At 38.2% G+C, this 22499-nt stretch overlaps 1 protein-coding gene and 3 long non-coding RNA genes across 13 annotated transcripts in view; 2 read left to right on the top strand and 2 right to left on the bottom strand.

Moving 5' to 3' along the window:
- The window catches only part of Cadps (calcium-dependent secretion activator 1), a 90459-nt gene extending 73571 nt beyond the window's left edge, over nt 1–16888 (bottom strand). For 3 of the 7 annotated variants that reach the window (XM_017088629.4, XM_065867393.2, XM_070997194.1), the window contains exons 1-3: nt 16531–16886; nt 13494–13875; nt 2688–2808 (exon numbers count right to left, since the gene is read on the bottom strand). In XM_017088629.4, the coding sequence (XP_016944118.2) occupies nt 2688–2808; nt 13494–13834 (462 nt within the window). In that variant the 5' untranslated portion in view covers nt 13835–13875; nt 16531–16886. Of the gene's footprint in view, nt 1–2687; nt 2809–13493; nt 13876–16530 lie in introns of all 7 variants that reach the window. The other 4 variants (XM_065867394.2, XM_065867392.2, XM_036822689.3 and 1 more) reach the window with 3 other exon arrangements.
- Nucleotides 9169–11841, top strand: LOC136117705 (uncharacterized). Of its 4 annotated transcripts, XR_011604511.1 has the most exons (3): nt 9210–9460; nt 9717–10389; nt 11370–11841. It is a non-coding gene; the product is annotated as an uncharacterized lncRNA (long non-coding RNA). The 4 variants fall into 4 exon arrangements; XR_010655268.2 differs by lacking the exon at nt 11370–11841 and having other exon boundaries at nt 9169–9460; nt 9537–10387; XR_010655270.2 differs by lacking the exon at nt 11370–11841 and having other exon boundaries at nt 9169–9460; nt 9549–10387.
- LOC136117660 (uncharacterized) lies at nt 9866–11665 on the bottom strand. The gene is made up of 2 exons (XR_010655233.2): nt 11524–11665; nt 9866–11441 (listed from the first exon to the last, which is right to left on the bottom strand). It is a non-coding gene; the product is annotated as an uncharacterized lncRNA (long non-coding RNA).
- A 2060-nt stretch (nt 16889–18948) lies between the features above and the next one.
- Nucleotides 18949–20912, top strand: LOC139353321 (uncharacterized). Its single transcript, XR_011604542.1, has 3 exons — nt 18949–19510; nt 20048–20197; nt 20396–20912. It is a non-coding gene; the product is annotated as an uncharacterized lncRNA (long non-coding RNA).
- Nucleotides 20913–22499: the final 1587 nt, after the last annotated feature.

Consider the following 22499-nt stretch of genomic DNA (forward strand, 5'->3'; position numbering starts at 1 on the left):
GCCCGAATCGAGTAGAGCTCGACAGGGAACGAAAACCCCAGAACGGTTTTTTACTAAAATGCTAGCCGTTGCTAAGAGCACAATGTCATTACTAAATTCCTGTGCAATAAGAGCAGTCGAAGTGGAAGGCAGTGCAGAGGGTGAAGCAGAAGGAAGTGCTTCTTGAAGCTGTGCTCCTTCTTGTGAAGGAAAAGAAGGTGAGTTTCCCAGGTGAAGCAGGGTGTGGTGCTTAGATCCGCATGAACGACAACTACTAGAGTTGCATTGCCGAACTTGATGACCAACCTTAAGACAATTTATGCAAAGACCGAGCCGCTTCGCTTCTTGAAACCTATTCGCAGGAGACAGGATTTTAAAATTCTGACAATAAGAAATGGAATGCCCTGTATCATTACAGAATATACAAATCCAGGGGTTAGCGTTCGAGGCAACAAATGCTGATCTACGCGCATTGGGTATTCTGTTACTTCCCACCTGATTGCCCGGCGCATAGTTTGCCATGGCGAAATCCATAGTCTCCAACGTCCTGCATCGCTGCTCCAAAAATGATGCCATTGACTCCCACGTAGGAATTAAGTTGACGAAGGCAGGGTCCTCTAAACGCTCTTCCCACTTTGCCTGACTTGCCGGATCCAACCTTTGGAACAGGACTTGGACGATGATGCATCCTGCGATTTGTTCCGTCGTGCCCAGTCCTTTGAGAGCACGAATATGAGCGTTGAATTTATCGGACAGCTCCCGAAGTGTCGAGACGGAACCACTCTGCACCGCCTTTAGTCCCAGGATCTCAGTAATGTGTGCCTGAAAAACCAAACGTCGATTATCAAATCTATTTTTCAGCAAATCTAAAGCAATTGCGTAGTTGACATCCGAAATTTCCAATGAGCGAATAGTTTCCAACGCTGCGTCCCTCAGACATGATCGTAGATGCTGCAGCTTTTCTACGTTGGTGAGGTCCGGATGACTATCTATGATCGTGGTAAACATAGAATAAAAGTCAGACCAATTTGCATAACCTCCAGCGAATTTTGGAAGCTCCAGTGGGGGCAGCAATGCTGCCCTATGTCGAGGCTGACGCTGCTGGGGGCCGAAAATTCCCGGAGTGATGCCGTCAGCAAAGGTTGAATGCGAAAGAAGCTGTGAGGCGCGCTTTGAAATTTCGGATCGAACCGATGACTTCAGAGTTACGAGAATGTCATCAAATTTCTCACTTAAATCACTTTCAATTTCCTTGAAATCCAATTCTTCGAGCTCACCGAGCACCTTTTTAAATGACTCTTGAAGCTCATCGATCAACTCTAACCTCACATGAAGACCGGATTCGTCGCATGAAGTTAACGCCGCACTTGATAGGGAATCCACTAAGCGCTCCACTCTATTAAATAAAGCCGTTGCCTTGCGCTTTAAAAATATTGCCCTGTTTGCATCAGCGGTAACATCTCCAAAAGTTCCCGTAGGCATGGCTACAACAACAACAGCAGACGAAATGCCCGAAATTCGGCTCAAGCGGGAAGATGAGCGCAAAGCAAACGAAGGAATAACAGCCCGTTACTTGGCTATGTACGCTTCTATGTATAGCTGATTTTGCGCCTTATATGTAAATTTCCGCAATCACCAACTGCTATTTATTTTATAGCGCTCACTGCATTTAAGGCCTTATGATTGTTGCTCCGCCAATGCACCGCAGCAGCAAGAATGAAAAAGTCAATAAATAGACTTATATGATTTGCACTTAGTGTTATTTATGCACAAATCACGTCGGGGTCACCAATGTTGAACTAATAAGCTTTTTTATTAGTTGTTGCTAAATTAAAATACGAATTTCAGGTTGCTTTAGGCTTGTTAACAATTTATTAGCGAGAGAGAGTACAGCAGGCGAGAAGAGAATGCGTTTTATGTCGAGATCAGAATTCGTACTGATTTACAAAGAGACGGCCAGCCGAATGCAGGGCCCAAGAATGCAAGTACACAAAAAACGAGAGAGCTAGAATGGCAAGAGCTACCTTTCGCGATGCAATTAATATAAGAGATCGAATTAAGACGTTAATTAGCTGCTGCGGCTGCGTGTCCCAACACAACCAAATAGCTTATTTTTATACATTTGATACACATATGTTCTTAAATTAAGCCCAAAATCAACTTGAAAATGGTACAAAATCAACTCATTTAACTTTTTTAGTTCCTACCATTTCGTTCTTGAATAATGAACCCCCAGCTAAATTCCAAAATGTTTTAAAAAACAACCAAATAGCTTATTTTTATACATTTGATACACATATGTTCTTAAATTAAGCCCAAAATCAACTTGAAAATGGTACAAAATCAACTCATTTAACTTTTTTAGTTCCTACCATTTCGTTCTTGAATAATGAACCCCCAGCTCAAGATAAGAACATTTGTACTTACTCATTTTTTATAAAAGAATGTTCTTAATTCAAGCACAATGTACTTGGTTTTTCCTCTCTCGGTGTACTAGAGGTTAAGTTGTCCTCTCGGAAAAATAAAGGAAATTGTGGTATTCAAAAAGTATTTACGGTATTAATTTTATACAACTCGTTTTTTTAATATCACTGAGCACTCAACAGTCTTTAAAATTAAAAATGGTATAGGTATATAACCTTCGGCTTACTAACTGCCTCTCTTTTTTATTTATATCATCATCAAAGCTTATGTCGGGTGGCACTTACATGTGGATCTCCAGTGTCAGGCTTCTCGCTGGTTAAAGATGGTGATGGTGACAATGGGCGTGGCAATGAGTTGGCTCTCGAGGATCCAATACTTTGATTTAACGTTTCTTGCGAAATTCCACTATATAATACAATAAAAATAGCATATTAGAGAAGAATACAGATTTGTACACCCGTACACTCAGTATAAAAGTATATATTCTGTTTTAAAGTGTACATAGTCTTATCAGGATCACTGGACAGGTAGATCTCTAGTCATGAAAGTGAACATTTTACGAGCTCGGCTCATGTATATGTAAAGCCGTAACTCAACCCCTACAATGGCTACACCCTGCTAGACAACTGTAATCATTAAGTGCAGGCCTCTTGAGCCTGACGAAAAATATATTGGTCACACTGCACATAAGGTCGCTTCCTGGAAGTTTATTATGCTCTCCCACTAAAGCAAACAGATGTGGTCTGATGATCCCGTAGATAAGTGTATTATAAAAATCTCATGTTAGATTTATAGGTATTTAATATTTCCATCTTTTTAATTACTTTTCGAGTTGGTGATATATGTTTTAATGTTTATAAATGAATAGGCTACATTGAGTATATTGTGTTGGATATTTAGACAAAATACACAGTAAAAGACTTTTTTCTAATTTTATTTAATTTAATTCTTGGGGCATTTTCAAAAAATTATTTTGTAATGGTTTGCGAACAATCCGATCCCCATTTTTAGTTCTCACTTTTCGAACGTTCGTTCACGAAAATCGAACGGTGTTAGTAACAATTTCTACCGACGAACTAGTCGGTGCCAAATTGCGAAAATTGTTCTCAGGTATCGAACGCCGTTCATGAAAAAGCTGCGATAGACGGGTTAAAGTCTATCGAAATCGATGATTTTTCGCCACATGTTTGAATTTCGATTACTGTGGAAAGTACCAAAATGGATACAAATCTACATATATGTAAACATTTTTACGTGCGAGTACGACTGTAAGTAATAAATAAAGGTTTACTTTAAATGAATACATTAACATCATGTGCCCGCTTTTGCCCCTTTCGTATTTATTTATTTCGCCAACAAATATCATATCCTGGCTACTTAAGTAGGTCCTAGCAAACGACTAAATCTGGAGAAATACATGAACGAGACCTTTTTATTATTAGCCCTGCACGAACTTGAGTCCAAACTCATGCTATATGGCAAACTGTTAAATATATGCAAGGCCCTGCAAATGGGCTCATTTAGAGCGAAATTAGTTGTGCGAAGGTTTAAAAAAGGTTCCAAAGCTCTTAGAGTCCTACTAGGTACAGACAGATTAATACTATTTAGCAAAACAGGGAATTCAAGTATGAAGAGCATCGTAATTTCATTTCTTGGATCTTGAAGTGAGGACAGATGCACAAGACGATATTTAGCGGTATAGGAAGGATCTAGATTTTAGAACATTTTATATAATTTACAGAATTAAACAAATAATAATATTAAAATATACATATACCGAAAATGGTGTTAAAAGTGAGTAATTATAATTACTAATTACTATTACTTTATTTATTACTAAAAATAAATAAATAATAAAATAACAAAAAAATAAATGTTTTTCACGCTTTTAAAGCTCTGTTCTTGATGAATGACATTTTGTATTAATTTATGAACATTGACCCATTTCTATAACCAAACCTAAATTTATGAACATTTTGTATTATTTACAAAATTAAATAAATAATAATATTAAAGTATACATATCCCAAAAATGGTGTTTAAAGTGAGTTATTGTAATTATTACATGTTTATTTGCTTAAATAATTTTAAAATCTTTCCGATATTTCGGAAAAATAAAGTTAAGTTAAAAATCCTTACGTTTGACAATACTTCTACCGGCCAAACAATGCAAAGCTAAAATAAATAAAATTAAATCTATTTTACCATGGATTTAGTCTTAATATGGCTTGTTTGGTTCGTACATGTACCTGTTTTTTCGAATTTTGTCAGAGTGTTTACGATATCAACAGCCACTTTACAGTCACTAAATTGTTTAAAAATTCCACATTCTCAATGTACTCAGTGTAGCCTATTCAAATCATCCATAAAAAATATTTTTGTCTAATTTTTCGTGATCTAGAGGTCCAACTCGACCAGGAAATACCATCATAATTGTTGGGGAATTTTGGCTGTAAACTTGTATTATTAAGGGGGTAGAGTCAGGTTTTTATTCGATTTTTTTTTCATTTTTCTAAACGCGTTTTTCTTGAAACAGTATTTTAGAAAACGGGCACCGTTATTGCGGCCGATCTACTGGGCCGATTTGCATACAACTCACAAAGTTAAAATTTCCCCCGAAATTTAAACCCAGTTTCTAGCAGCTTCAGTTTAAGATCTACCACTTTTGAGCGTAAACTTAACCATTTTGTAAACATCAATCTTTGCAAACATTAAAATGTCATTCGACCTGTCAAAGACTTAATAATAACTAGTTCACTCTGTATATTAATATCCAGTTATCAACTTGATTGAATTTAAAATCTATTTTTATACCCGTCACTCGTAGAGTAAAACTAAAAACTAAAGATTTCAGCTATCTGTATGCTAAACAGCTCGAAGTAGGAGACCCTCTGGGACCGTAAGTGTCCCAACATTCTAAAATACTTTGCCATCTGAAAAATTTGGTGCCAAGGGTGCACGTGCTTTCGAGAAAGCATTCTTTTACCAAGGGTGTAAGAAAGTGAGGACAAAGTATACATGATAGTGAATTTACCACATGCGAATCTTCAGGGAAACAACGCAGATCACTTTATACCGACAATTACCGCAGCGCGTCAGGTCATATCACGAGACCTGCCAGTTCTTAGCGGAAAGCCCGAAAAGTGGCTTTTATTTATAAGCAACTATGAACAATCAACCGAAAGATGTGGATTCACCAACGAAGATAATCTTATCAGACTTTAGAGGTGCCTGAAAAGATCTGCCCTAGATGCCGTTCGGGGAAAGCTTATGATCCCACCTATGGTACATTATGCTATTGGATCGCTATGGGCGTTTAGGAATAGTGCACGCTACCTTGCAACGAAAGCTGAAAGATGAACCGCCCAAACTCAACTCAAACCCAACAATTTAGAATCCGTAGTACGACTGGCACTGGCAGTCCAGTATTATTGTGACATAATGATATCAGTAGGACTACAGGAATACCTAATGATGTTTCTCTGTTGAAAATTTGGTTGCTATGTTTCCGAGTGATTTGAAGCTAGATTGGGGCAGACTCGCTTAGCAGCTGGTGCCGCCAATTTGGCCACCTTTGACAATTGGTCCTTTGGTATAGCGATGTGCGCAACGATGGATGCACTTTATGAATGTCACTTAATAGAGACAGTTAAAAGTGGAAGGTATTCAAAGGAACGCTTTCCAGTGCACGACATGCTAGGAAACAATGATATCGGCGACCCGAAGGCACACTCAAAGAAGAATATCCTTGTCCAGAATTTTGCTGCGACCATTTGCTGGCAGATTGCAAGAGCTGTCCATCAAGTTAAGAGTAGAATTTATTAAATCTAAACGGCTCTGCTTTTGCTGTATTGGAAGGCATATTGTTCGTAATTGCAGAGTAAAGCCTTGCAATCTTGTTGGATGTAAATTACCACACAACGTGATGTTGCACTCTCCGAATACTGAGCTTAACAGCGAGGTTCGTAAGGACGTGTCCTCCTAGAAAAACCGGCGAGTCAGAGACCAGCGAGTCAAAGGTTTTCTTCCATGAGAAATCCACAACAAAGGCTATGTTCCGTTATATACCAGTTACATTGCATAGTAATTCCCGAAGGTGCGTCCTGCACGTTAATGGAACGATCATTACCTGATCAGCAAGGACTTGACGGTCCTGAAGAGCAGCTTTGCCTAAAGTGAACTAGCGACGTGAACCAGAGCGAGTCAAAATCGAAAGTCGTTAGCGCCAGTGTTTCCGCTGAAGGTTGTCCGGAAGTAAGACACGTACTTAATGGAATGCGCACTGTTAGCAACTTGGATATTCAATTGCAAAGCATCGATGAACAGACTCTCAAAGAACGTCAGCACCTGCGAACCGTTTCGGTGTTATCATACAAAGGTGTTAAGGCTCAAATTATCATCGGACTAGACAACATTAAGATCAGTGTGCCGTTGGTGATACGTGAAGCTGATGATGATCTTATTGCTGTTCGATGCAAATTGGGATGGGCTGTGAACGGACGCCAAGCATCCGGAAATGACACGTCAGTTAGTATGTTGCATATTTGCCACTGCACAACAGTTTATGGTACGCGAAAGCTTGATGAATATGAAGAAGTTCTTCTCTTTGGAGTGCTACGGCATGAGCATTCCTATAAACCCGTTGAGATCTAAGGAAGGCGAACAGGCACTAGAGATAATGGAAGCATCTACAAAGTACTTATCCAACGAAATTCGCTGGGAGACTGGGTTGTTATGGAGTACGACAAGGCCAACTTGCCCGATTCGCATCCCATGGCTCTTAAAAGGCTCAAGTGCCTTGAGACAAAAATGATAAAGGATCCGAAGCTGAAAACGTTTTTAAACAATGCCATGCAGCACTACGAGGAGAAAGGATACATTCGTAAATTTGGAAATTGGGAATTGTCAAAAAGTCCACGTTCTTGGTATCTTCCTATATTCACGGTAACAAGCCCGAACAAGAAGAAGACACGTTTAGTTTGGGACGCGGCAACTCAAGTTGAAGACATATCGTTAAACGACACTCTTTTAAAAAGTCCAGATATGTTTCTTTGCTGGGAGAACAACCTATAGCGGTATCAGGCGATATCAGGGAAATGTTTCATCAAATCAAAGTTCGTGCTCTAGACCAATCTTCTCAGAAGTTCTTATGGCATAATGGATATATTCGCCCACCGGATATATTCGTAACGATGATGATGACTTTTGGCTCGCCGTCACTCGCCAACTTTATTTTGAGACGTAATGCAGTCACATTTGGAGAAAGTCATCCAGAGGCCGTTAAAGCAATTTGCCAAAACACTTTCTTTGACGATTGGTTGGAGTTGGTTGATACAGAGGAACAAATGGTTCAACTAGCAAACAGTATTAAGAATATCCACGCGAATGGTGGTTTCGAAATGAGAAATTAGCTATCAGTATCTTGGCTTACAGGGCTTCTTGGATATTTTAACGTTCGTGCTAAAATTATCCTACAAAATATATGGAGGTCTGGCGTGCCGGGACGACGCAATCAAAGAATCGGATGAGATGAAATGGCAAGCCCTTCTGCCAAAACTGAGCGATCTGCGCATCCCTCGCTACATGTCATGCTCGAGTAAGGTTAAGAGCCTGTAACTACATAGGTTCGTTGATGCTTACGATGCGGTAGAATATTCGCGAGTTAATCTTGGTAACGAAATCCGCTGGTCTCTATTGGCATCGAAAACCAGAGTAGCAACTTTGAAACCTATATCAGTACGACGAATGGAATTAAGAGCTGCGGTTTTGGGATTGCGCCTGGCTAAATGTTTGCAGTCTGAGCTATCAAACGAAATTAAAAAACGCGTATTTTGGACTGATTCTCAAGATGTTCTGTTCTGGATAAAATTAGATGCTCGCAAGTACCCGCTTTACGAGCCGAGGATCCAAAGCTTGTGAATGGCGTTCGGTACCATCGCAACTAAATGTAGCGGATAAAATGTAGTGGATAAAAAAATGTTGAGGTAAATAATAAGATGGTTCTCAGGACTGAAGTATCTGTTGCAAGATGAGTCGGGGTGGCCACTCAGAAATGAAATGTCGAAAACTAGAGAGACCCAAACATTGTACCACAAGGCGAAAACTCAGAAACAAATCTCGCCTCTGGCATCTGTTATGCCGGTTCCGCTACGTTTCCTGCTGCCCAAAAGAAAGTGTTAGAATTTCTACGTCTTCTTCCTATAAAATCGCACGGAGCTGGAGAGATTGCTTCTGCTTAAGCGGGATGTCGAAATGGATGCAATTTTCATACGGATACATATGTCAATAGGAAGAATTTTTTGACGAAATGCGATGCTTAAAAGAAGGTCGCTATCGAAAATATAGAAGTCAGTGTTAAGCGTCCTGCTATATTTTCGCGTCACCACAGAATTTCTTACCTTATAGTATCGTATCACCACCGGAAGTACCATCATTTGCATGCAGGAATAGTAGTCAACGAAATACGACAAAACTATTGGATACCAAGCCTGCGAGCTCTTGTAAAAGAAATCACCAAAAACTGCCCGTGTGCTGCATCAGGCGAGCGCATATCAATGTCAGCAGTAGAAAGTAAGTATCCTGAGATGTCGTTTACCTTTATTCCTCAGGGATCACCCCTTATGGGCGTCAGCTGGGAACGCATGGTACGTTCTGCGAAATTAATCCTGACTGAAATTATTTCGAACGTCGGACTGCGCGAGGAAGTATTGCGTGCTGCGTTGGCCAATGTCGAACGCACCTTTAACTCAAGGCCGTTGACCTACATTCCACACTGGTCCAAATGCCAAAAATTTTGGCAGAAATTCAAATTTTTTTTTTAAGAGTTTTGCAAAAATAATATTTTATTGCAATAGAATATTAACTAGGGCAGTTAAAAAGCATAGTCGTATTGTTGAAATCGAAGCACTGCAAATTTGTGCAGCCCTGGAAGTCAGCTGATCATTTACCACAAACTTTGATTGTGAATGCTTTGCAAATAAGAGCACATTTGAAACTGGTGTATTTTGTGTTATTCCTCGAATATTTAATCAAATTAAAATGGAAAACGAAGTTGAAGGTATTTATAATATAATTGTTATCACGCAATACTTGTTTTATGTGGTGTGTCTTTGTTTATATGTGTTTTTATAAAGTGATGTTTTTAGCGATTCTAACCTCAAACTTGTTGTGTTTCGTGGAATAAAAGTATGTTGGATTGTCGTGGATTGTCGTAACTATTAACACCATGTGGTTCTTCAATATGTATATAATACGAGGATATTAATCTTATTGACCCGTTTTTGCCCGTTTTCCTGAAAATTGACTTTTTCCAGACAACATTGACATGAGTCACGCTGAAATGCTTGAATTTTGGCTAGCAAATAATCGGCAAACCGAAGGCCTCGCTAATTTTGTGCTGCAGCAAAGTCACAGGAAGCTTAACCAAATCATGGAGGAGTCAATTCGAAAGAAAATTAAGAACTTTGTTGCTTATGTAAATTTTCATTTAAACAAATGTAATCGAATGGTTACAAGATTTAAAACGAAACATCAAAGTTGGCTTTCATCACGTATGCAACTACAATTAAAAGCATGTAACTTTGTTGATGAATCCGCCAAAACTGTTGGACGTCCACGGTTATGCTACGACGATGGTAGTTCTCGCTTAAAGCGCAAATTAGCAGCAGAGGTTTCGGCAGACAATGGCAATAATGCAAATCTTCTTGTCCATGCTGCAGCGGTCGCTGCAAAGAAGGCGCATTTAAAAAACGTGGAAGAAGAAAAAAAGGAAGCTAAACGTGTACCTTATACTCCAGAAGAAGCCTTAGATTTTCTAATAGAAAACAGCTTTACTAAAAGACAATATATGAACATAAGACAACATAGCAAAAACCGGAATTGCGACATTTATCCGAGCTACAATAAAGTGATTGCAGCAAAAGAAAAATGTAGACCTAAAGGAATATGTATTACAGAGTCAGTCGCGTCTGTTCCTTTACAAAACTTGTTGAAGCACATAGTCGAACGCATAATGTTGTTACAAAGCGAAGTGCTTAATATATATGCTGATATTTCTGAAATGAAACTAATTGCTAGTTATGGATTTGACGGTTCGACTGGGCAAAGTCTCTATAAACAAAATTTCGTATTGGATGCATCTGACACGTTGGATCAGTCTTTGTTTGTAACAACCCTAATCCCGCTAAAATTAGTTGATTCGATAGGTCGAGTTATTTGGATGAACCGCTCTCCGCAGTCTGTGCGATTTTGCAGGCCTCTTAAAATTGAGTTCGTTAAAGAAACAAAGACTCATATATTAAAAGAGAAAGCAAACTTGGACTTGGAAATTCAAAATTTATTGCCGATGGTATATGAAGATGCGAACAAACAAAGCTATACCATAAGTTTTGAGCTGAAAATGACTTTAATTGACGGAAAAGTCCTGAATATCTTAACTGGAACTAATTCAACCCAGTCTTGCCCAATCTGTGGAGCTAAGCCTATGCAATTTATGACAATAACTGATCTGGAGTCGGATAACTTTATTCCAAAAAGCCCACAAGCGCTAGAATACGGAGTAAGTCCTCTACACGCGTGGATTCGGTTTTTCGAATTTGTTCTTAAAATTGGATATAGGATTGGTATCAATAAATGGCAAGTACGTGGCCCTGAAGACAAAGAAAAAATGTCTGCGCGGAAAGTGGAAATTCAAGGCAAATTATGGGCGGTTCTTGGACTTCATGTCGATAAGCCCAAGGCAAACGGAAGCGGCAGTACAAACGATGGGAACACAGCAAGAAAAGCATTTTTGAATACCGACACATTTGCGTCAATACTTGGCTTCGACCCGGAGGTTTTAAGAGACTTCTATATTATATTAATCACCATTTCATGCAACTTCGAAATTGATGTTCAAAAATTTAAAAATTTCTGTAAAAAAGCTGGCTCTTTATACATGGAAAAGTATCCTTGGTACCCAATGTCAGCTACGGTACATAAAGTACTTGCTCATGGTGCTCAGATCATAGCCGCATCCTCCCTTCCACTTGGTTGCCTAGCTGAAAATGCATCGGAAGCCCGAAATAAGTTTTATAAAAAAGATAGACGTTCACATGCAAGACAAAATAGTCGTATAAATACCATGACAGACGTTTTTTGCCGAGCGCTAGATTCATCGGATCCCCTGGTTTCCAGCATTTATATTCAACAAAGGCTGTTGCAAAATAAAAAACACACTTATCCAGCAGAAGTTCTTGAGCTTTTAAGAGCTCCAAATGTAAATTTCCTATTTAATAATGTCAATGCAGATGATGACGATAAGGAAGATGACTTGGACACATCTGAATGTATCGATATATATTCTTTCGATTTAGATGTGGAAAATGATTAACAAAATAATAAAAAAAAAATCATATTAAAAAATGCCTTACTAAAAGAAATAACATATATGTATATTAATTGATGTTTTACATATTTTTTTTTTGGGAAGCTAAATATTTTTGGGGGTGGGAGTCTGGTGGGAGAGTGGTAAGGGGTGGGAGAAATGAATTGTCAGATTGTTTATTCAAAAAGTTATATATACGTTCAAGTTTTGTTGGACAATGTACCGGATTTAAATATACTCGAATTTATAGTTTTCAAGGACATTAACTTATATGGGGCGGCGTAGAGGGCGTGGTCCAATCGGACTAAACTTTTTCTCAGGCTTAACATATACTATGACAATATTGCCTACCAAGTTTCAGGTCTGTAACTCCTTTTTTCGAATTTCTGCCAAAATTTTTGGCATTTGGACCAGTGTGCATTCCTTTGAAATCGGAAAATTCGGATGCTCTAACACCAAACCATTTCTTGGTCGATAACTCTAGTGGACTACAGGAACGCGGCTCGGTGGAATCCACCGGCTCAGGCTTGGTCAATCATTTCCGCATCGCTGGTCAACTGGCTGATCGATTCTGGAAAAGATGGATTCAAGAGTATCTGCCCACGTGACGTGGTTCTTATTGTTGATGAAACGAGCAAGCGAAACTCCTGGCCAAAAGGAACCGCCGTGGGTGTTCATCGGGGGAAGGATGGACACGTTCATAGCGGTGTTGTGCGTACACCGGGTGGACTCGTTACTCGCCCAATAGTCAAACTGGTTAAATTTGACATCATAAGGATTGGTAATACTCAGCGAAGTCACGCAGAAGAATCACGGGGTGGGGAATGTTGCGTGGCTAATGAGAATGCTTGGCCGCGCGCTAACTGTCCAATTTAATTTGAATTTAAAAACACACTTAAGTTGTTCAACACTGCTCGTCAGTGTCATCTCTAGTTTGTAGTATTAAAAAACTTGATAATTTTAAAAAGAAGAAAGCTGACGTATGTTAGAAGTTAAAGAGTGGCGAAGCACAAGTGTAAAAAAAATGTTATTAGTTTTAATCTTTCTAACTCACTGAATTTAAAAAAAAGATTTCAGCTATCTGTATGCTAAACAGCTCGAAGTTAGTGGGAGATCCTGTGGACCGTGAGTGTCCCAACACTAGATTCGTCGGGAAGTATGTAACAGGTAAAAGGAAGCGTTTCCGACTCCATAAAGTATATATATTATTGATCAGGATCACTAGCCTCGTCGATCTAGCCATGTCCGTCTGCCCGTATGAACGCTGTGATCTCTGAAACCGCAATACTGGGATTAGGCATGCAGATTCTAGAGATTCCTGCGCAGCGCAAGTTTGATTCGTCAGTGTGCCCCGCCCACTCTAACGCCCACCAACCGCCCAAACCTGTGACGCCCACAATTTGCATACTAGATAAAAAATTTTAACTGAAATGTACCTATCGATTGATCCAAAAAATTTGGCCGCGCCCACTCTAACACCCTTAACGCTTAAACCTGTCTGCCGCCCACATTACCATATATTGAGATCGCGGGTAGGAGACGCATTACAATCTCGCTTTGCTTGCTCTGATAGTCGAGGTACTCGACTATAGCGATCTTCCGTGTTTTAGTTCAGGTCACGGATATATAAAATAAACTATTTAATAAATCAAGAGTTATAACTGTTTTAGCGTGTTTTGAGAACGCGTCACGCAATTATTTAGAAATAAATTAAATTAATACCAACCTGGGAATACTGTTGGGCACCTCGAGATTCCCTCCGTCAACTCGGCTACCATGTATTTGCTCATTTTTGCTAGAGGAGCCTCCAACTCCTGTCGCCACACTTATGTTTCCAGCATCATTTCGGTTACCAATAGAACTTATATTAGATTGCCTCTGATTTCCGGCCAAATCACCATTAGAACCAGATAAAGCAATATTTGATCCTACACCGGGACCGGAAACTCCACCTATTATAGAAACGGTATTTGTGCCCTTGGGTGCATTTGTAAGACGTCCTTTCGATGATACATTAGCAATGGGGTCATCTTCGCCTTCTTCCTCACTCGAACTTGGATCAATCATGGTCAGAAATAACCTCGGTCGCAATTACTTTACTTTCAAAACTACAACAAAAAGATTTGAAAATTGTGTGAGTTTTGGTTGGTTGTACATATATGTATGTCTTAATTAGTTTTATTGTATGGCTTTACACGAACCCTTTACGTTTAAAAAGTGTAATGTTTGTTGTTAAATATATGTGTTATGGTCCTCTGACAGCTGGCGCATCTTAAATTCTATTGTTGTCTTATTCACAATATAATTTTTGTTTGTACCTGCGATTCAGACAGGATCAGACACTCTTTAAGTGCATTGCTTATTAAAACGAAAAGGTGCAACAAATTAAGAGCACAAAGAAGCAAAAGTCAGTTTTCTTCACTTTTATCAAGGAGATGGCAAAGAATATTCGAAAGACTAGTTATTCTACTCTCTAATCAGAGTTAAAAGACTAATTGTATTCGTTGAAAAGGTAGAAGGGATCGTTTTCGAACCTATAACGTACCAACCAAAAACACTTCGGAACGAGGTAAAATGAGATGGAAATCGATTATGAATTGTGTAAAGTATTTTTTCCATTGCACTCTGCCGATTGAGAAAATTTTAGAAAATGCATTTATTTCAATATACACACAGTTTAAAAAATGTCGAATTTTGGTGAAAGTATATTTTATAACTTTTTAACTCAGCCTGAAAACAAAAGAAGAACTTTTCAAAAATCCCTTTGCTAATGTTTTTATAAGTTTTTTTATCCATTTTCAAACAGAAAATACACCTCATAAAATAACGTTAATTCTAGAGCTAAAAATAAAATCGAATGTCCTAAGATTTATTTTAAACTCGAAAAATAACGATTATTTTTGGATTAATAAGAAAACTTGAAAAATAGTCATTAGAAAATGATTAATCAATGGTCCGATATGGACAATTTCTCGATAGGTATTAATAACACTAGCTTACAGCCAAAATGCCCCAAGAAGGATGATGGTAGTTCCTGGTAGAGTTGGACCCCTAGATCACAAGAAAGACTAAAGAATTTTTATGGATACGTTTTTAATTATATGTGGAGTGTCGAGGGCAGAAAGTAAGGTGAATTTGCTTTTTTTTCGATTTTCGTGATGTGTATTATCAATTCCTGCCACCAGGCCAAACTGCTAATAAGGAATATTATTTGAGCGTTATGCGTCGTTTGCGTGAAGCAATTCGTCTAAAAATACCAGAATTAAAATGCACCGGCTCACATATCTCTCGTTCTTCGTGACCATTTCGCCAAAAATTCGACGTATATCATACAGCATCCACCGTATTCGCCTGATTTGGTTCCGCGTGATTTCTGACTATTCCCAAAACTCAAGAGTCCACTCCGAGGAACGCGATTCAAGTCGATTGAGGAGTTTAAAAAATCAAAGATGGCGCTGACGGCTATACCGGAAAGGACTATTTGGCATGTTTCGAGTATTGGAAAAAACTTTCGCATAAGTGTATTCTATCGGTAGGGGATTACGTTAAAGGGGTTGAAGTTGAAATTGAAATTCAAATATCAGTCGCAAAGCTGCTGCCGGCCTACTTTACCATAGATTTTATCTTGTTTGGTACAGTTTTTTTTTCCGAGTTTTAACGATATCAACAGGCGTCTTACAGTCACAAAATTTAGGTAAGTCACTAAAATTGGTTAAGCGCAACTCAAGATATAATTAAAAAAAAACAAAACAAATTTGCGTAAAAAAATCTTTAAAAAACTTATTAAAGAAAATTGTTTTCGTGATATTGGGGTGTTTAATTCTTCCAGAAACTACCATCATCCTTCCTTGTGGCATTTTCAAAATTGTATTTTGTAAACTAGTGTAATCAAAACAAAATCCAATTTACTTTTCAGGCAAATTTTACCGTCTATGTCAATCGATGATTGATAATGACGAAACCAGTACATTTCAGTTAACATTTTTAATCTAGCATCAAACTGTGGGCGCCATAGTTTTTGGCGGTCTGTGGGCGTTTAAGTGAGCCGTGATGAAACACACTTGCGCTGCGCAAGAATCTCTAATATCTAGCTTTGATAGTTTTTGAGATCTCAGCGTTAATAAAGACGGTTTTGGACGGTTTGTGGACGTTAGAGTAGGCTTAGCACATTCGAATAACAAATTTTCGCTGAATGAGAATCTAAGGAATTCCAACTCTCTAGCTGTTATAGTTTCCGAGATCACTGTGTTGGCACAGACAGACGAACATGGCTAAACCGACTGGGCTAGTGATCGTCCGATAGTTTTTAACCTAAGCCTCTAATCTGCGTAGAAACACTGCTGCGTAGCAAGCTTGGGGGGTCTTTTTTAAGTAAAACATTTGCAATGTCATTGAAGAATTTTAATATTAACCTCGTTGTTTTTGATATCTTAGCGTCCATACCAACGTGTTTAATGATGCTGATCAACAAAATACATGTGTATAATTCTTCGTGGGGTCATGTATGGTTCCTTCGCTGCCTATGTTCTGAATGAAAATATAACACCCTCTGTTAAGCAATATAAGCCTAAAATGGTAATCATTTTGTACAAATCCTTTTTTGTGTCTTCAGGTCCTTCACAGAAGATGATATATTAGTTTTGAAGTTAAAAGTAGGGTATTTTTTGGCATTTTCATTTGTAAGACACCACCAGCGTTTATATGTATATTAATACGTATGTATGTAAGTAGGTGTAGATTTGAAAATATTTATTTCAACGTACCCTGTTATGGTGGTATTTTTAAGTACCTTTAAAATTAGATTACAATTTTGCACTGTTGGGGTCACAGATATTTCGTTTTAGTTAAACCATTATCCACAAGTCTAAACGTTTTGACTTATATATGTTTAACATTCACGTTAACTAAACAGAACAATAAGGGTGGCAGTCACGTACTGTGCAAATGACAATAGGATATCCATGTTATAATCAGTAAGCTTAACAATATCCTTTTTAATGTATTAGCAAAACCACTTGGAGTCCTAACTATTAATGAAAGTTATTTGTATATGTAAAAAAAAAGCAAAAGATCATTTGCTCTATACCGTCGAAAACAGTAAGTCTACAACGGTATCTTTACTACCCCTTATGATTTATTATCGATTTTCGATAGTGTAAGCAATAAGCAATGGCTTATTCTTACTTTTGGAACAAGTGAACAAACAAAAGGAATGGGAAACGAAAATAATTATTTATAGCCTATTCACACAGAGGCACACACACAACTATAAAAGTCGCTAAAGCTCGCTTCAGTGAAAAATGGAACAGCATACGCAAATTAATTCAGATCTTCAGTGTATTTATTCAGTATATTTAATGAGTCTATATGGCATATACGGTTATAAGGAAATGATCTTATCGTAAAACACTGTTGGTGTCTTGTAAAGATGAGTAAAATATAGGTAATAATTAACATAACTATTAATAAAAGACCATGAAGGTAGATAAATTCTTTAAAAAAGATAAGGCCGTTTTGATTTTTATATGTTCAAGATTGCAGTGGGCAGTTCTGCGGTAGACGATATCTTTATTACAACCCTTCAGTTCAAAAAAAAAAATGTTCACTTGTGAATCACCTTGTGAATCCCGTGGGACATGTCCTCTTGCACAAGTGAAGAACAAGTGACGCTCTATATAGAAAATTGTATGGGATGTCCGCATTTTCACAAGTGAAAATTCAAATGAAAATTTTTCGAAGTCCCACGGGATTTCACTTGTTCCTTATACTCATTTTTCGTATTGCCTGTCACGTGCCGGTGACACGTCCCAAGTGAAATCACTTGTGAAAATCAAATTTTTTCCATGAGTTTTCACTTATGAAATCACTTGCAAGTGACACGTCCCAAGTGAAATCACTTGTGAAAATCAGAATTTTTCCCATGAGTTTTTACTTATAGAATTTAAAATACATAAATTTGTATATACTTTTAAATATATTTTAATTAAATAATGTTATTTAGGTTTTCTGTTAAAGGACAATTATTGTTAGTAAGCCTAATTTTATGTTACGTTAATTTGCTTTTTACATTGGTCATCGCCTTCCTTAAACCTTTGTCCGGGTCCTCCGAACCCTTGGCCAACGCTCCTGATAAAAAATTATGGTCATATGCTTAAAAAATTCGTTTTATTTGTTCATTTGCATATTTACCTTTTAGAGCTGTGTTTCACCCTTTGCAGGATTTTTATTGGCGCAAAACATTTCATCATCCACTTTCGGCTAACGGAACCCATTGAGTACCTTAATACTTTAAACTAAGATCAAGGCACAACATCTTCAACTTAATGTAACACTTACCTGACTTTATTATTTTATCTTTAAAAAACGAAAGAAGTAAATCTGCTGCGCACAATTTAAATGGCTTGCTTCCCTTTCAATAACTCAAACAGAATGAACCAAGTATTCCTCTCACCCCTTTACATGATTTCTTTTAATTTCTCTTCGCTGTTAACGCGTGCCACTGCAGCTATACCCTTTCTAAAGCGAAAAATATCCGACTACATAATTTTTACTTTTTTGAGTAAAAATACAAAATGAATTCTTTAAAAATGGTAGTATTAAAATGTTTTAAATAAATTTTAACTAACTTAATTTCTATAACTTAGTTAAAAAATTATATTGTAATATTAATGTATAATACGTAAGCATAACATTAAAAGTAAATTCAATTTACTTAATCTTACTATAATCAAATAATGTACTTTTATAAAACAATATTAGTTGTTTTTTTTTCGATATACAATAATGCTCCTAAAATATTAGGGCATTCACATGTCGCTGCGCCACGAAAATTTTTACGCCAAGACATAAGTCGCTAGCCGGACATAACGGAGAGACTCAAAAGAAATAACGGACCTGCCGAAATTTGTCTCTGAGAGCGCCGAGTGCAGGCAGATTATAAGACAAAGAAAGAGAGGGAAGCTCCGAATATCTGCCTCTATTTGTTGCACGATCGTTTTCGTAGGCAGTCTTCTACACTGCGCCGACTTCTCTGCTGACGTCAACAGCGGCACAGCGTTTTAGGCACAAAAAAAAAACCAAAAAGCTTTTTGCCTTGAGCCTTGAGCGTAATTTTATTTACGACGTCATTATGTATACCCTGCAGTTCCACAATTGAGTTAAGCGCCCAACCATCACGAAGCCGACTGTGACGTCGGCAGAGCAGCCAGCGACTCCGGCAGAGCTGAGCGCAACGGCGGCAAAGAGACGCGCTCTCAGTCGGGGTCCGCAAAGAGAACGCACAAAAAGTACTTTTGGGCTCTCTCTCTCTCGCCATGTCTCAGCTGGAGAAATGCGTGTGAGGGCAAGGTGGCCCAATCCGACAACCAATTAAAATAATATGTTTGGGTTTTAAATTATTTGTATTTCTTAAAAAAATTTATATGTTTATTAATATTATTTATTAATATGGGAAGTCTTAAAAATATATTTTTATGTAATGATTTGCATAGTCGGATATGTCTATAAATACCCTGCTTTTATGTGCAAGGTGCATAGATCAAACGGGTCATGCCAAAAAAACAGAGCAACAACAGATTAGCGGAACCGTTGTTGTTGTTGCTTGTTATTTTTCTGGAAGGCACGCGACTTTTTTCGTCTTTTTCACTTGCGTTTACTTATGTGAAGGAGTTAGAATTGCCCGCAATTAACGTAGTTACATAAAATAAGCCAGTGGTTTAAAAGTGGTACCTATACGATTCCCAGGTAAGTCTGTCGCAGACCAATATTTATTTAAACAGTGAGAGTAAAAACAAGTTATTGTGTATTAAAAAAATGGAAAATACAAGATTCTCAAAAAAACACGTGGAGGAAAAAAAATAGCTGTGAAAATATTAATTTTTGACGTGAAAAACAACAAATGAAGCATATAAATAAACAAATGAATGAATCTGTGAAAAAATTTAAAAATCTTATTGAGTGCAAAGTTCCCGGGGACGAAAAATAAGAGATGTTTGTTCTTATAACTTATGTTTGTTTGTATTAATAACATTAAAGCACAATTTTTATTTTTGTGTAAGTAAACAAACATGGCTATTTAAATAAAAATCTCAAACATCTCTAATTTTCCGTCCCTGGAAAAGTGGTATTTTTTTCCGCATCTTCAAAATAAATAAATGTTTTAATAAATAATAAAAAAATACATAAAAAAATTTTTACAACAAAATAAAATAAATCAAGTGACCGAAAACAAAAGTTTGCAAATTTCTTCTCGATATTTTTTTAATTTTCATATTTTTTAAGACAAGGCTGATGTAAATCTATAAAAAAATGGAAGGCTGAGTCGTTCCATCTTAAGCATATTATCCGAGGAACTTGTTCTGTCCCACAACTTGGAGGGGGGCAAAACAAGAAGAAACTCAGTCTACCCAAAGTTCGTCCGCGCCTTATTAAGTAAGTTTTTATTGAGGCTGAAAGTAACTATTGTTTGTAAGTTTAATTTTTAAAAGACTTCTGGGATTTTTACATTGAATGCCAAAGATAACATTTCTTTTATTATAAATAAATCTTACAAAAAACGATTACTTTAGGCCACTCGTTTTAATTCTCCTCTAGTTTTATTTTTAAAACTAATTTTTTTTCTAATACTAGATGCAATCACTCTGGTGGAGCCTCGGAGCCTCCCGAAAAGTCGCTGCCGAAGGCAATGCGGTGCGTTAAAAACTTGAGTTGTACCAAAAAAAAAGGCACCAGATGCTGAGGAGGAGGTGCCAGCGACCACGATAACACCGGGAACCCCCGAGCTCAAATTTTAAAATAAATAAATAAAAATTACAACTGAAATTTTATTTGCTGCTAAGCGCTCAACGTGTGCTGAATGTGCGCTTTTTCGCTGCTTGAATGAGCGCTCAACGTGTGCTTTTTCCGCTGCGTAATCGAGCGATCAACGTGTGCTGATTGTGTGCTTTTTCCGCTGCTTAATCGAGCGCTCAACATGTGCTGAACGTGTGCTTTTTTTGCTGCTCAAAAAAGCGCTCAATGCGTGCTAGTTCTTGTGCACTGATGAACCCTAGGACATGCCTATGTTAATTTAAGCACTCAGTTCCATACAAATTGTGCTATTATTGAGCGCTCAGTGATGAACTTTTTGCAGTGATTGAGTGCTCAATAAGCGCTGAATGGTACTGCAGGGTAGTGAGCACTTAGCAGAATTAATGTTGTTTTGCTGAACGTGACCATTCTTTACAGAAATTTTTTCTCATACTGCTAAATTTTACTCAGTATTGTACAAACAGATTTATAGTTTCCACACCGCCTTTGCACGAACACCGCCAAAGATAAAATTTCTTATTCTTTGGGCCGCGGCTACCGGCGTTCATCGAAATTCACTCGCTAAATCTGGTATTTTTTTTGGTATTTCCTTAGCTCATATGATTACCGCGCTGAAAAACCGACCCGACGAAAAGCGTTAGCCGCCTATTTGCCTCTCGCTCACTCCTATGGTTAGCTCGAGGTTTTCGTCGATGTGAGTACTAGGCTTGACAGTGCAAATTGAAACATTCACTGCGAACGGTGATAGGGAACATTTGAAAGTGGAAAGCTAAAGCCTAGTACTCAGATCGGCTAAGAGTTTCACTAGTCAAAAAATGGTATTCCTTGTAGTGGGACCGAAGTTTTCAAAGTTCACCCGCAATGCATGTAGCATAGTCTTACTGTCAAGCAGTTGGGTTTGTTGCCAAACGAAAAACAAATCAGTTGGAGAAATTTAAACAAGAAGAGTCTGCTGGTACACAAAGAAGTTAGAATACGGACGGACAGACGGACGGACGGACAGACGGACATGAATAGATCGACTCGGCTAGTGATCCTGATCAAGACTATATATACTTTATGGGGTCGGAAACGCTTCCTTCTGCCTGTTACATACTTTCCGACGAATCTAGTATACCCTTTTACTCTACGAGTAACGGGTATAATAAATGGAATGTTCAACGAATGTTTTTATTTATGTAAATTAGTAGTTTAAAGCTTTCTTCTCGTCCCACGGATGCTTCGCATTCTTTTCCGCGCCACCGCAGTCCAGCTCCGAGTCCCAATGGGCATATTGGACCTTGAGGAAGTGGGAGAACGGGGTTGATCCGCTGATGCTGCAGGAAGTCGCCCAGCATCCTGGCAGTGGCTGGCTATGGCTTCTCCAACTGTTCCTTAGCGGGCGCCCTATTTTCCTCCTCCCTATAGAAGCCAGCGGGTCCTCCAGCTCCGCTTAAGCTACCAAGTAGCCGGTGGTGGTGGTGTCCGGAGTCCTAATGGAGAGGTCGTCGGAGTCCGTTTTACTGGTGGTTCTGCTAAAAAGATACTTTTATTAGTACAACGCAATCAAATTCTTTTGGCCAGATCTTACTTTCTTTGTGCCCGGCAGGATGTCCATCTAGAGATCGAAGTCACACTCGGCATGTTCCTTCCCACTGGGATTCCCTAGTGGATCTCCTCCAGCACTTCACCTATTCTGGGAATTTTCCCCTTTTGTGAAATGGCTTCCTGTCGGTGAAATCCCACAATAAAGGGCATAAGCTTGGATTTGGCGTCCTATTTCATCTGCCCTGACCTCCTAGATCCGATTTTGGGGTTTTCCTTCCATTTTTAGTTTTTAATTTTCACATCGACTTTGCACGAACACCGCCAAAGATTAAATTTCTTACTCTTTTGGGCCGCGGCTAACGGCGTTCATCGAAAATTCACTCGCGAAATCTGGTAT

This window comes from Drosophila suzukii, chromosome 4 (assembly GCF_043229965.1).
Source record: "Drosophila suzukii chromosome 4, CBGP_Dsuzu_IsoJpt1.0, whole genome shotgun sequence".
In the NCBI taxonomy this organism is placed as follows: domain Eukaryota; kingdom Metazoa; phylum Arthropoda; class Insecta; order Diptera; family Drosophilidae; genus Drosophila; species Drosophila suzukii.